Source organism: Physeter macrocephalus, chromosome 4 (assembly GCF_002837175.3).
Source record: "Physeter macrocephalus isolate SW-GA chromosome 4, ASM283717v5, whole genome shotgun sequence".
NCBI lineage: Eukaryota > Metazoa > Chordata > Mammalia > Artiodactyla > Physeteridae > Physeter > Physeter macrocephalus.
This window is the reverse complement of record NC_041217.1, coordinates 144,402,870-144,418,779: the sequence shown is the minus strand read 5'-3', so window position 1 is coordinate 144,418,779 and position 15,910 is coordinate 144,402,870. Positions and strand designations below refer to the sequence as shown.

General features: G+C 35.0%; 1 protein-coding gene across 5 annotated transcripts in view; it reads right to left on the bottom strand.

Moving 5' to 3' along the window:
• The window catches only part of SPATA6 (spermatogenesis associated 6), a 151,373-nt gene that overhangs the window by 81,780 nt on the left and 53,683 nt on the right, over positions 1–15,910 (bottom strand). For all 5 annotated transcript variants that reach the window (XM_024119740.1, XM_024119739.3, XM_028489411.2 and 2 more), the window contains 2 exons: positions 6,927–7,007; positions 2,272–2,565 (listed from right to left, as the gene is read on the bottom strand). In XM_024119740.1, coding sequence (XP_023975508.1) covers positions 2,272–2,565; positions 6,927–7,007 — 375 coding nt within the window. The remainder of the gene's footprint in view (positions 1–2,271; positions 2,566–6,926; positions 7,008–15,910) is intronic.

Here is a 15,910-nt window from a genome sequence, read left to right as displayed (position 1 = left end):
CCAAATGTCCATCAACAGATTAATGGATAAACAAAATGTACAATGGATTATTCAGTCATAAAAAGAATCAAGTACTGATACATGCTACAACATGGATGAAACTAGAAAACACTGTGCTAAATGAAAAAAGACACAAAAAGCCAAACGCTGTATGGCCATAGAGATAGTGAGCAGATCAGTGGTTGCCAGGGGCTGGGGAAAGAAATGGGGAGTGAATGCTTAATGAGCATGGGGTTTCCACTTAGGGTGATGAAAAAGTTCTGGAACTAGATAGTGGTGACAGTTGCACCACAATATGAATATACTTGATGTCACTGAATTATACACTTTAAAATGGCTGAAATGGTAAATTTTATGAGTATTTTACCACAAGAGAAAAAAATCCTATTCTGCATAAATAAAAAAGCAAAGAATGCAGTTTAACTCTTATACGATGGTTGTACCAGTTTGGGAGAGTACTAGTTAGATTCTTGAAACGGCTTCTTATTCTTTAAGATTACTTTTTATACAGTGTTTGTAAAACTAAAATGTCTTTCCTAAACGTATTACATTTTGCAAATTCATGTACCAAATTAAAATTTTGTTTGGTTACCAATTTTGTTAATTGCTTTTAAAATCATGAATGCCTATGGGGCCAAGAGAGGCATACATTTATAAATACAGTTGGAAAAAATCTAGTCCTATACAATAACGTGAGCAATATTCTAACTATAAGCTTAGAAGTATGTATTTCTTTCTGTTCAATGGAAAGCTGAAAGGGAAATCATTTAAATAAAAATGTGAAGATTTATACCAAGCATTATTAAAATTATTCTATTTTGAACAGTGACATGAAAATAATAATAAACATTTTAAGAGCAGTTATTTCCCTAAGCAACTTTTATGTGGCTAACGCTCAAAATATTCCTGGTTATCTTTGTACCTAGGCATTTTAATTAAAATGCTAATATTCCTTCAGATTAGAATTTAGCATGTCCTTTCTTTTCAATGTAATTTGCAATTGTGAGCAAACAGAATTAAAGGCATTCTGAAACTGCCGTCAAACAAGCAAGTAAACATATCTGGATATTGTTCAAACAACAAAAATATGGGACCAGAACCTATAAACAAGTTCTATAGGAATAAGACAAGTATAATCACAATAATCTCAATAAAATATTATCATTTAAAAGTGTCCATTATATTATAAATTTTCTTTTTTACAATAAAAAATCTATTAGGCTAAAATAATAAAGGATTCATAGTCAAAATATGAAAATGGAATGAAATATTGCTTAAGGCACAGCTAAATTTTTTTTAAAAGGTATCACAAAGAAAATCTGAACTTTTAGGTAGTGTATGTTAAAAAAGCTATTCGACCATCAAAGGAGCATGTTTACATGTTTGTATTGATATTTATGTTTTAAAATTTGGAAAAAAAATGCATTAGAGACAAAGTCAGAAAGTGTTTTATAGACATCCCAAAAAGTTGTTTTGCTTCTATAGGCACTTAAATCTTCAAGTTTATTATTATATAAAGCAATTTTTATTAATTTGCAAGCTTTTCTTAAATGAATACTTTTAAGGTAAAATATTTTGATAAAATTTAAAGAAATTATGAAGATTATGAGAAAGTCTTTTATTAAATATTCTGATTATAGACCCTTAAAATTAGCCAGAGTCTATTTGACTATCATATGGACACAAACCCTAAACTCAAACCATACCAAAACAGTCTTCCATATAGAAAGATTAGAAACTATGTTACCCTTGAAGTTAACTCTTTCTTTCAAAGGCCTTCCTCTTCCCATCAAATAAAGATTTACTTCAAAGATCCATTATATAAGGTTTATCCAAGGGACATAATTTCAAGAGAAACTTACTTTTCCATTATAATTTTTTAAAAGGCTGGGGGAGGAGGGTGTCTTCCTTTCCACAAAGAAAACTTGGTCCTCTTTTAATATCCTACTCTGCCATTTTAGAACTAATGTCAATTACATCTCAGTTCAATTTGTAAAGTTATTACACAGTCCACTGTATGAGAGGAAAGGAAATGGCTACTGAGAGGATTTAACATGGCCTTCATAATGGAGCTTGATCTCTGTCAGGTTTAAAGGTTGCAAAAGAATGTTCTTTTATCAAGTTAATTTTCCATTTTAGATTGCTAGGCTAACAGTTCAGGAAAGAAAATTATTAATATAAGCTAGAAGTTGAAAGAAATTTGAGAATAATATTTTAGTGGAAGAACAGATTAGATCAGTTTCAAATGGAAATGTTTCAGAGAACACATACATGTCTAATCACAAATGGAGGTTTATCTGTTTCTTTTTTGAATTCATAGGGGCCCAGATTTAAATGGGCCAGCCGCTGCCTAGTGTCTTCAGATAGCTCACACATGCGTCTTTTTGTGTAAGGAGATGGAGAGTGTGATTTTGAAGAAATTGTAGGCTGTTCGTAGTTTTTTGCATTTATGCAATATTTATTTCTCTCAGGTGACTTGGATTTTTTCTTTTGTGACCTTGATGTTCCGGTTTGCAGTCTGCCGTGTGATTTTTCAACTGGAGCCATATGGTGAATAAATTTATCCTAAACATAAAAAATAAAAATTCATTTGGTCAGGAGAGACATATTTTATACATATTATGACCCTTGGGTAAACCATATACATACGCACACACACACACACACATATATATATATATATATATATATATATATATAACTACAGGTAGAAAAAACCTTAAAAAGTAATTTAAGGCACATATAATCTATCAAAGCCAACTAGATCAGTCTCTCTTATCCATGTAGATCCTGAGGGAAGTCAAATCCATATCCTCCTAAATAACTCTGTCTAGTAGTTAATAAAATATACTGTACCACACTTCTTAAGTATAACAAGTACTTTAAGAAAGTTAAAGCCCAATATTTAATCATTTGAAAAATCTAAGAAAAAAAGTAAAAAAAATTATTTTTCAGTATACTAAAAAACTAATACAAACATTGGTTTATCATTTATAATTATGTATTCAAATAATTGGCTATATAATTTAAGAGCGTTTGTTTAGTAATCTTAGCAACTCACATGTCTAATTAGTTGATTATAAAATCTTTATGGAGAAAACTATATGTTTCATTCATACTATTATGATTACATACATTTGCACAATGTGAAAATCTGAAGAAAAGCTTTATACATTTTCATAAATTGTATAATTTGAATTATACAAGTTGATTAGGATTTTTAAGATCTCTTCCAAACGAAAACTTTACAATTCAATGACGTATAACCATAACATCTTAATTCTGTATTTTTATAAAAGTAAAAATGTACAAAAGACACGTTACAAACTTTAATGACTAGTACTCTGTCTTCTAGTAAAACTGGCTAACACTCTAAAATTTTAAACACAAATGATATTTCTAAATATTTTGTGTTATTAGGATACTTTATTCAAATAGTCTCTGCCTTAAAAAAGTTGGATTACAAGTAAATAATTTAAGACCTCTTCAAGCTTTGTCTAGATTTATAAGCTTTCCAATATTAGAGAAAATGGACAGTTGAGAATCTTTGAATGTACTCTGAACTTTATCACATTAAAAACCCACCAATCCTACCTCCGTTCTTCTCTACTTTCTCAATCCCCCTCCCTACTTGCTAAGGGTATCTATATCTAAGTACATAAAATACAAATGTGAAATAGGAGAAGAGTCAAATATTTTTTAAAGTAGGAAACTACTTTTTTTTTTTAAACAGGAAAGAAAATAGGAAAACAAGAAAACATTTTCCTGTTTAGAAAAATAAGTCCACAAGTTTCATACAGACCAGCAGCATCAGATTATTTCATCATCTTTCTTTCTTCTCTAGCTCTTGTTACGCTCCTGGACCTTCTCCCACCTTGTTCAATGACTTCAACAAGTAATTCAGAATTTTTCATTCCACTTCACCCATCTCTATGACATCACACTGACTCAGAGAAGCAGCATTATTAACACATGAAAAGAACCTTTGAGGTTTAATAAAATGTTCAAGCAATGAATCTTTCCAAGAACTTGGACTTAGACTTTCTATTTCTGAGCTTTAACTGTCTTTTTCTACTTCATCTTAGATTTTATCATTATACAGATCCATTGCACCCTAAACTCTGAAAACCCCTTGCTGACCAAAACTTTTCCTCAACCTACTTCTTTTATTTTCACTGAATCTGTTACTTGTCCTCCTCATCTCCCTCAGCCCCTAGATCTCTTTACCCCAGATCCTCATACATTTTTAAGATCTCTTACCTTTAGACCTGGATGAACCCATCATCACCTATTTCAGCAATGCTGTAAAGTTCCTTCTTACCCACCTCTTGTTTATACCAAACTGAAAGGAACTCCATCTTCCTTTTTGATTCCAGCTTTTGAATGCTGAATACCACTAGAGGAAGTTAGAAACGGTGCTGTATCTACCACAGATTCATACTTTCTAACCTAATCAACCCTTAATGCATCCTATTAATGTCCAATAAAACTTCAAATAGTGGCTGTTTCATACTGTTTTACACAAAATGCCTCCCTACATCGGCCACGAGGACAACAGCACTTGTGACAAAAGGAGACTTGAAAAGTGCTAGTCTTCTTTTACTCCAGAAAACCTTCCTGCCACATGTGAATGAGCTGAAGTTAGACTGCTAGATGATGAGAGTCTGTGGCCATCACCGCAGCTGAAATCAAGCCAAACACCAGGAATTTTTAAAGTCCCTCTCACACCAAGAAGTCAGCCAGCTGCCGACATGCAAGTGAAGCCCTCCTAGACCACTCAGCCCTAGCCTAGGCAGCCCAGACCAAAAGAATCACCCAGCCAATCCACACAACTGTGAGAAACATCTTATTTTAAGTTACTAAGTTAGTGTGGCTTGTTAAACAGCAAAAGCTGCCTGATATAGATTATCAAACATATTAATAAAGTTACTAGTAATATTTAACTATTTATTAATAAATTCTACTTTGCAGTAGGTAAAAGAGACTACATAGAAAACTAGATATATTCCAGAAAATCCCAGTAATATATTTCTCTTTTTCAGTCCATTCAATTGGTGGCAAAACATCAATTGTGACAAAAAAATTTGAAAATAATGTGCCAAAAGGAATAAAGATCATTATAAATATTTATAAACCTAAATGATTTTAAAGAGTTTATTTCACTCACTCCTCTCTTAAAAACCAAAAGTGGTTTGTCTAATTCTTAAACTGTATTTGAAACTGAAAATGCTGTTTTATAGCCATTAAAATTTTAATTGTAACTAATATCCACTTGGAAAAAAAAGTGGATTTAGCATGTTCTCAAATAAGATCAAATAAGATTAAAATTCTGGCTGTTACTATTCAGAATTTTAATGTAAAAGTGTATACTCTGTTGTGCCTACCAGATAATGTCTTCATCTTATATTTCATCTAAGTCTTCTATGTCTCAATTATCTTAATTAAAAAACTAATAACCTCAGTAACAGCCACAAAATTTATTAATTATATGTTATGTGCAGACACATATATTCTCTAATTTAATCTTTAAACCAGTCTTTTGAGGAACTTAAACCCAAATCTGTCTGATTCTCAAGAATATTTTCTTAATAACACCAAAGCCTATTCTCTCACATCTCTGTTCAACAAAAGACAAATGACAAACATTGAAATAGCAAGGTAGCCAAAAGCTTACAGAGGAAAATGCTAGTCCAGTGAAACTACTAGTGGGGTGACAGTTCTACATTTAGTAAGGAATCTTCCATCAAGCTGTACACTTAGAATGTGTGTACTCTTCTGTGTGTATACTACACTCCTGACAAAAAAAGAAATCTCTACCCACCCAGTAAAGGCATACCCCAGTGTGGAGAGGAAACTTTTGTGAGTCCAGAGGAAGCATTTCTGACAATTTACAAATGTGCACAGTGCATATCTCCAAACAAGTCAGTAACCCAGCTCTGCATTTGGCAAGTATGTATCATTAGATCTCCAGTAGCAGTGTTTCAGCTTGCATTTAAAAGATAAATAATTAGGCCAAACTCTAACATACCAAATGTCTTGCTAAACAAAATAAGAAAGATCCCTTTGATAATCTTACAATTATATTTTACCTTTGTTAGCTTGTCAAGTTACCACCCTGAGCAAATTCACTCTGAAACTGATAATGCAGGAAATTAACATTCTACTTTTTTCCACCACAGGTCCAGTTCTGCCCTGTTTGGGTCCTCTAGGCTTTATATATTACTGGCTCATCATCACAGGCTGGCCATTGTTACCTGGTCATAATGCAGTCACATATGTATGAGTGATGCCTAGACATTATTAGATAACCTGTGGTCAGGGTAGCAAGATGATCCTGGTAACTCAGCAGGAAGTTAGGCCAGAATGTAATATTAGATTCAGATATCTGAGTTTACTGAAGGCAGTTTTTACAAACATAGAAGGTACTTATTAGGCTGAAGTAGCGAAGCTTCTCTTGATCTGATAGCACTAGAACAGCCACCAAACTAAGCAACAGTCCCTTAAGGAATTAGAGACACTCAAGAAGCTATACGCACCAACCACCTATATCCCAGCCTGAGAACCTCTGGTCCCATTCACTAAAAAGGTATCCTTTGAACTTTAACTTCTTTAAGATTCATAGAAGCCTCCAATCAAGTTCTCTGTGGAACTTCTTGAAACCAACATCTTTCTGGCAGCCTGATTTCTTTCCATTAAAAATTAAAAAAGTACCATCTACCATGTATACTAAGCTTTTCACTTCCACACTTATTAACGTGTAACCAAACTGCTAAATACCTATGTGAATTGTTTTACTTAAACTAGAGATTGATCAAAAAAATGTGAAAAGAGTTGTAGCCAAAATAAAAGAATAATGCTTGCCAAATGCCCAATAAATATGAACAAATAAATTAAACCATTAGATATTTTAAATAAATGATTTTAACCTGAGTATGGCACTTCCTTGAACTTATCAGACATTCGGTAATCACTGAGGTTGTAGAAAATTCCAGCTTTGGAGCAATTCCCTGAGGAAGAAAGAGAGGGTATTAGTAGACATTTTAATTTTTAAAAAGCTAATTATTACTGGTGAAAACACGACCTATAGTAACAAACACTTACCAAGGTTCAGCTGCTTTATTTGTTAGTTTGAACTTTTTATTAAGGATAAATACAACAAACGAATGTTAAATGTTATCAAGAAAGAGTTTCACTGCTGATGATTCACTTACAAGTGATTATATCACTTTTATGGAAAAATTCAGATATTTTTCATTTTCAAGTATTTCCCTGTCAATTTTTTAAAGATTTTTCATAATATTAAAGTCCTAAATATTTGAAAATACTTAATGGATTCTGGCTCGTTTTACTTTTACAGATTAAGATGTACTTAACTACATAATCCAGAAATACTTTGCATAGTCTCCACGTGTCAAAAAAAAAAAAAAATCACAGCTCCTGGGTATGCAGTTCTTGAAAACAGAAGAGAGATAAGTCTGTACCAATTCTTACAACAGTTTTTCCCATAATGTAGCTTACATTCAGATATATGAATGAATGAATCTGGTTTCTATTTCTTGCAACATTTCAATCATCAGCTTAAACACTGTTTTGAGATAAGCAGAGACAAATACTAAAATTCAAATGAACAGTCACAAAGCGCCTGAGAAAATATTTGGAAGCACACAAGTTACATATTAACCAAAACACTAAAAGATAGAGTACTGTCTATGCCCAGGGCAGCTTCACTCTAATATATTGGAGGTCAGATATCTCACCCAGTCTTTGACCTACTAACTTTAAAGTTTCAAACATTACACACTACAAAAAGGTTAAATATGAGTTACCTATGAATTAAATGGACGACTGTTTTTCTGCAAACATACTTTTATTGATAATGCTTATTTGTTAGTTATCCATTGCTGCATAGCATATTACTTAGAAGTTTAAAACATCAGTACATACTATCTCACATAGATCCTAAAGGTCAGGAGTCTGGCAGAGGCTGAACTAGTTGGTCTGGCTTGAAATCTCTCATGAGATTGCAGTCAAAATGTTGTTCGGGCTGTAGTTTTCTGAAAGCTTGACTAGGCTGGAAGATCTGCTTTCTGAGATTCACACAGCTGTTGGCTGGAGGACTCAGTTATTTTCTGTCTTTTAGCAAGAGAACTCAGCTCTTTATCACACAAACCTCTCCATAGGACTGCCTGAGTGTCCTCATGACATGGTAACTAGTTCTCCCAAAGCAAAGCAAGGAGGAAGACATCCTTTTTATGACTTAGTTTCAGAAGTCTAACACTGTCACTTCTGTCACATTCTATTCATTAGAGCCCCTAAGTACAGCCCACATTCTAGAACCAAGGAAACTACCTTTTTAGCAGAGGAGCATCAAAAATTCGGGGGACATGTTTTTAAACCACCACAGTTCACTCTCTGACCACAAATTAAATTCCTCTCTTGTGTAAACTAAACTCATGCCCTACTGAAGAAAAAGGAAAAGGAAAAGGAAAGGAGAGGGGAAAAGTCTCATCCTTTTATAAGTTCAGCTTGAAATCCTGGATATTGGCATCTAAATCAAATTGTTATTCAGCTGTTTCAGGTATGGTTCTTTAAATACAGTTTCTAGGATACAGTTCCTCACAATTAGAAGACCTACGAACTAAAGAAACAAGTTATGTGCCCCACATATTTTCAAGGTACACATGTGCAGCAGGCAAAGGATAATCACTATAGACATTCCTATTCAAAAACAGAGAATAAAAGAGGCAAATAGAAATCACGGGTCCACAGCAATTCTGAAATCAGCCAGGAAAATGTTAGAAGTTTCTCACTTAGAAGTTTAGTCCTATTTCTGCTCAGAAATAACTATCCATAGTTTTTGGCTCCACTCTCTGGGCTCTTGCTTCCATCCTTTGAATTATCATTCCTTTGCAACAAGAGGTGGACAATGTTTAGAGCTATACAGTGTTCTAAGCTTGGGTCCTGTCAATAGAATTTTGGGGGTCCAAAAGCCTTTTCATTTTGTAAGGTCTCTCTCAATTTCAGACCACGCTGGTGGTGCTTCTGCCAATATAATGCTCTTAAAAATGTATTTAGTTCTCATGTGAACATAATTGGAGTTCACTTCCTTAGACAAAAGCCACACCCACCTCTACAGGGCTTCTGCTGGTCTTCAATCATCTTCGAGAACATATGTTTAAGCAGCATTATTTACAACTGCCAAGATATGGAAGCAACCTAAGGGTCCATCAACAGATGAATGGATAAAAAACACGTGGTATATACACATATATATATATATATATATATATACACACACACACACACACACACACACACACACACAAAATAGACTACTACTCGGCCCTAAAAAAGAACAAAACTTTGTTATTAGCAGCAACATGGATGGACTTGTAGGGCATTATGCTAAGTGAAATAAGTCAGACAGAGAAAGACAAATATTGTATGATATCACTTATATGTGGAATCTAAAAAAATACAACAAACTAGTGAATGTAACAAAAAAAGAAGCAGACTCACAGATACAGAGAATAAACTAGTGGTTTCCATGGAAAGGGGGGAGGGCCAATATAGGGGTGGGGAAGTGGGAAGTACAAACTACTAGGTGTAAGATAGGCTCAAGGATGTATTATACAACACGGGGAATATACCCAATATTTTGTAACAACTGTAAGTGGAAAGTAACCTTTAAAAATGTTGTAAAATTACACATCTTTTTATGATAAAAACTGTTTCAGAAAGTGGGCATAGAGGGAACATACCTCGACATAATAAAGGTCATATATGACAAACCCACAGCTAACATCATCCTCAATGGTGAAAAGGAATGCTGAAAGCATTCCCCCTAAGATCAGGAATAAGACAAGGATGCCCTCTTATCACTTTTATTCAACACAGTTTTGGAAGTCCTAGCCACAGCAATCAGAGAAGAAAACAAATAAAAGGAATCCAAATTGGAAGGATGAAGTAAAACTCTCACTATTTGCAGATAACATGATACTATACATAGAAAATCTTAAAGACACACCAGAAAACTACTAGAGCCCATCAATAAATTTGGTAAAGTTGCAGGATACAACATTAATATACAAAAATCTGATGCATTTCTATACATGAACAACAAACTATCAGAGAGGGAAATTAAGGAACCAATCTCATTTACCACTGCATCAAAAAGAATAAAACACCTAGGAATAAAACCTACCTAAGGAGGCAAAAGACCTATACTCTGAAAACTATAAAACAGCCTTGAAAGAAATTGAAGACAACACAAACAGATGGAAATATATACCATGTTCTTGGATTGGAAGAATCAATATTGTTAAAATGACCATACTACCAAGGCAATCTACAGATTTGATGCAATCCCTATCAAATTACCATTGGCATTTTTCACAGAACTATAACAAATAATTTTAAAATTTGTATGGAAACACAAAAGACCCAGAATAACCAAAACAATCTTGAGAAAGAAGAATGGAGCTGGAGGAATCACACTCTCTGACTTCTGACTATACTACAAAGCTACAGTAATCAGTACAGTATGATACTGGCATAAAAACAGACATATAGATCAATGGAACAGGATAGAAAGCTCAGAAATAAACCCATGCACTCAAGGTCAATTAATCTATGACAAAGGAGGCAAAAATATACAATGGAGAAAAGAGTGTCTTCAATAAGTTGTGCTAGGAAAATTGGACAGCTACACATAAAAGAATGAAATTATAACATTCTCTAACACCGTATACAAAAATAAACTCAAAATGGATTAAAGACCTAAATGTAAGACCAGATACTGTAAAACTCCTATAGGAAAAACATAGGCAGAACACTCTTACATACACATAAATCACAGCAATTATTTTTTTGGATCCATCTCCTAGGGTAATGGAAATAAAGGCAAAAAAATAAACAAATGGGACCCAATTAAACTTCAAAACTTTTGTATGGCAAAGGAAACCATAAACAAATGAAAAGACAATGTACAGAATGAGATAAAACATTTGCAAACAATGTGACCAACAAGGGCTCATACAGCTCAATATAGCTCAATATCAAAAAACAAACAACCCAATCAAAAAATTGGCAGAAGACCTAAACAGACTTAAACTGCCACCTGTATGCCATCCAAAGATGACATACAGATGGCCATCAGGCACATGAAAATATGCTCAACATCACTAATTATTAGAGAAATGCAAATCAAAACTACAATGAGGTATCACCTCACACTGGTCAGATCTCCCAAATCAGGAGTTTGGGATTAGCAGATACACACTACTATACATATAATAGATAAACAACAAGGACCTACTGTATAGCACATGGAACTATATTCAATATCTTGTAATAACCTATAATGGAAAAGAATCTGAAATATATATATATATGTAGATATATAACTAAATCACATTGCTGTACACCTGAAACTAACACAACGTTGTAAATCAACTATACTTCAATCATAAAAATTGTATGAAAATTTTTTTAAATTAAAAAATTTTTTTAATGTAAAAAATAAAGTAAAATAAAACCTATGTTTAATTAAATTATTTTCTGAGGCAACATCTTGGATCTTTTGGAGATTTTAATAAAGGATTTTACAGTCATACCCTTGGTTTCACCATCAGACCAAAATTTCCTGAACATACCCTAGAATGATTTTTGCTCATAAGCCATTCCTTAATTTCAACATTATCTGCCATTGGGGAAGGCTGAGAATCCTCAAAAACAGTAAGTTCCAACTCCTTTTTGTGTTATTAACAGGCTTTCCTTTTGCTTCTCTCTCCTCTTATATTTTGCTATAAGCAGCAAAAAGAAACCAGACAGCCCCTCTAATACTCTGTCTGAAAGTCTCCTTACAAAGACCACCCATTTCATCAGGTATTTTTTTCTATATCCCACATTCCAGCTAAACTTTACACCATTACATAACAAGGGCTCGTCCTTTCTCCCCTAATTTCCAATAACATTTGCCTCATTTTCTTCCAAACACTCATCTGACAGTTTCTTCAAGGCTCTTCAAGTTTTCATACACACTCCAGCAAAGCTGTACCAGCTTCTGCCCTCTCCAGAGGCTTGAGTGTCCTCACACATGGCAGTTGGCTTCCCCAGGAGTGAGTGATATAAGAGTGAGAGCAAGGAGGAAGCCACAGTGCATTTAATGACCTGGTCTCAAAAGTCTAAAACTGTCACTTCACCACAGTTTATCTGTTAGAGTCACTAAGTAGAGTCCATACTTAAGAAACTGCCTTTGGAAGAGAGGAGTGTCATATCATTTGTGGACATATTTTATAAGTACCACAGCCTGGACTGCAACTTATCACTTTACCCCTCCCCATATATTGCTGGTCATATAGTAAATACTCAGTGTTTTAGCCATTATTTTTAGATCTTTCAAAACCCATGTGTATCAACTGGGGTTTCAGGGAAAGAGAACTAACAGAATTTATACACAGAGAGATATTTATTTTAAGGAATTGGTACATGCAGTTGTGAGAGTGACAAGTCCAAAATCACAGGGAAAGCTGGCAGCCTGGAAACTCAGGCAAAGTTGATACTGTAGTCTTGAGTGTGAAATATGTAAGCAAGCCAGCAGGCTGGAAACTCAGGATTTCTATATTACGGTCTTGAGGCAGAATTCCTTATTCTTTTGGAAACGTCAGTTTTTGCTCTTCAGGTCTTCAATTAATTGGATGAGGTCTACCTACATTTTCAAGGGTAATCTCCTACACTTAAAGTCAAGTGATTGTAAATATTAGTCAAATCTACACAATACCTTCAGAGTAACATCTAGCCACAACCTAACCAAAATAAATTTAATCATCACACATCGGAAATGTCAGTTTCCTCTATGAAGTCTACAATAAGATGTAATTCATTCAATTCAACCAAGAGTCATTTAAGTACATACAAAGATCTGTGCTAAGAGGTAAGATCAAAGATGAGAAAGTCACAGATTCTGATTAACATCACTGCCACCAACAACAGCACCTTGTCATGATCTCCATGGCCATCATCGTATCACTAACATTTACTGATCATCCTCTACACGCCAGGTACTAAAATAATCATTTACAAGTTTTCATTAATCCACCAAACAATGTTATCTCCATGGTATAGTGATAGTAGTAGCCTGTGATAGTGCCAGGATCTAACCCCAGATGTGACTTGAATCCTTGCCACAGTGATGGGTTCAGGAAGACAGCCTAAGACTCAGATGTCTATGCAGAATCATCAGAATTCTGAGGAAGGGTGCATTGTTGGCTGCCAGGACAGCAAACTACTGATTGGAGTGTGTTGTCCACTCACATTTAAATACAATAACTGATATGATTGAATTTACAACTGCTATTTTGCTGTTCAATTTATATATATGCCATGTCTTTTTATTCTTGTATTTGTTCTAGTGGTCTCATCTGAGTATGCATAGCTTAGTGGTCATCCAATGAAACTGTAAGGGTTCCACTCTTTGTTGATTACCTGTGTGTGGGTTGGGGAATGCACTCAAAGGTACAGCAGATCTCTAGTCTCCCTTGGCTTTCACTTTTTGCTGGATTCCCACTGTCTCCCCTGAACGTGCATAGTTTCAGTCAGCCAGGAATGAGTGGAAAGCTCATCTCAGCCCTTTTATTGCTCCCTTACTTCCAGGGTCTCCTGTCAACTTTCTGGCAGGTGTGCTGCTCACTCTGATTGGAACTGCAATCGGCCTAGCAAAGCTGTGGGTTTTTCTCATGTGCTTCTAACTGAATCCACCACATTTAGCTGGCAAAGACACAATATTTGCCCCTATGATTGTGACACCAATTCCAATGTGTGGGTTTTCCAACACCACCAAGAAAAGTCTCTGCGACACCATTTGGGTGTCCTGCAATTTAACTCAGCTCTGACACTACCTGGAGATAGCGTCAGATCCCACAGGTTAAGGGCTCAGTTCCACAAGACTGCTCCTATCTGACTTCAGATGCTAACCACAAGTCCAGGTTGTCACCCACAGGATACAAATAAGAGGTTCCCACGACCCCTTCCTTGGGTTCGATCAATTTGCCACAGCTGCTCAAAGAACTCAGGAGACAGTTTTCTTAGTTTACCAGTTTATATAAAAGGATATGATGACATCCAGATGTAAGAGATGTCTAGGGTGAGATATGTGGGAAGCAGGGAGAAGTTTCTGTGCCCTCACCAGGTGAGCCACTCTCCCAGTACCTCCACGTGTTCACCAACATGGAAGCTCTCCAAACCCCATCCTTTGGGTTTTATAGCCGATTCATTACACAGGCATGACATTAAATCACTGGCCATTGGTGACTGAACTCAATCTCCAGCCCCTCTACTTCTCAGGGGTGGGGCTGAAAGTTCCAACCCTCTAATCACCTGGTTGGTTCCCCTGGCATCAAGCCCCCATCCTTAGGTTCCCAAGGAGCTTTCCAAAAGTCTCCTCATTAACATAACAAAAGACACCTTTATAGGTCTTAAACACAGGAAATTCCAAAGGTTTTATGAGCTCTGTGCCAAGAATGGGGCAAGAAGACCAAGTGCATGTTTCTTATTACAAATCACAGTATCACTGCCCAAAATAGATTCTGACCTCTCTGGTAGCAAAGCTACTAATTTTTGCAACTTGCCCCAGGCTTAGTGAAGCTACCATTCTCACTGGCTATGCAGGGTATGAGAGCTGTCCTAGGCAAGATGACCATATATTTCTGCCATTTTTACCCAAAGTTTTAGCAGCTATTCAAGCAGGGATACTTCTTAATTTGTCTTAATTGTCTTAACTGCCGATCAGTTTCCAGTGCCCTAAAACTGCGGCTTGTGACAATTTTGTCCAGTTTTATACTTGTGTGGAGAGAGTAATTGACAGCCCCTTCACACCGTCATCACCAGAAGTCTCACTTTTTATATTGTTAAAAACAACAGGCCCAAAATTGAGTTGCTTACGCTAAACCCCATGTCACCAAACAGATTTAAATTAATTACAGTTTCGGCTCTCCCAGAAATGGAATTTTAAACCAGTCAATCAGGAATCGCCTGATTAGCACTCACTAGGTAATCCATCTGATTAGACCCTCTGCCATCCCCTAAATGAAAGGAACCTTGCAATAATCAACATACTTTTTGGCCTAGTATAATTTCCTTGTTCCTCCTCCCTTCTGGATATAAAAATCGTTCATTTTGCACAGCTCCTTGGAGCTTCTTTCTATCTGCTAGATTGGATGCTGCTTGAATCAAATCAATTTTTGCTCAAATAAACTCAAAATTCTTAATATGCCCCAATTTATCTTTTAACAATATATATAGACTTTTTGCCTTAGTAATCCAAACTTTTTTGATATATATGAAAGTAACTCAAATTCAATAAAGAAAAATACCTGTTAATGGTCCATATTCTTATGTTTATATTGCCAATTTGGTATAATACAGCATTTTTAATTACTTTTAAAAAAACTTTAATTTTAAAATCAGATTTTTTTTCATTGCAGGCTTCTAGAAAGTCCCTGAAACATTCTTGGAAGACTTTTTGGGCTAATGGACACTGAAAATATCCCAAAGGAGGTATATTTTAATAGATTTATTTGCTAGTCAACTTTTATACTTTCAGCAAGCTGAAATTTGCTATTTCCTACAGGAAATACAGGAGAAGTTACTTAATTCACCATATTGGCTCATGTAGCACCCCAATTTCCTTACTGCTCTAATATCTCCTAAAGTTAGTGAAAAATATTTGTCCAAATAATTTCAACCTAGACAACTTTTACTTTTTTCTTCTTTGAAACAGCAGGGGCTTCACTCAGTCTCTCTAGGCAGAAGGAATTTTCAGGAATAAAAATATTATTAATTATCCAATAAAACTGAAGAAGTTGCAGGAAAAGATGAGAGTTGGCTATCACTTAATGCAGTTTTCACTTTT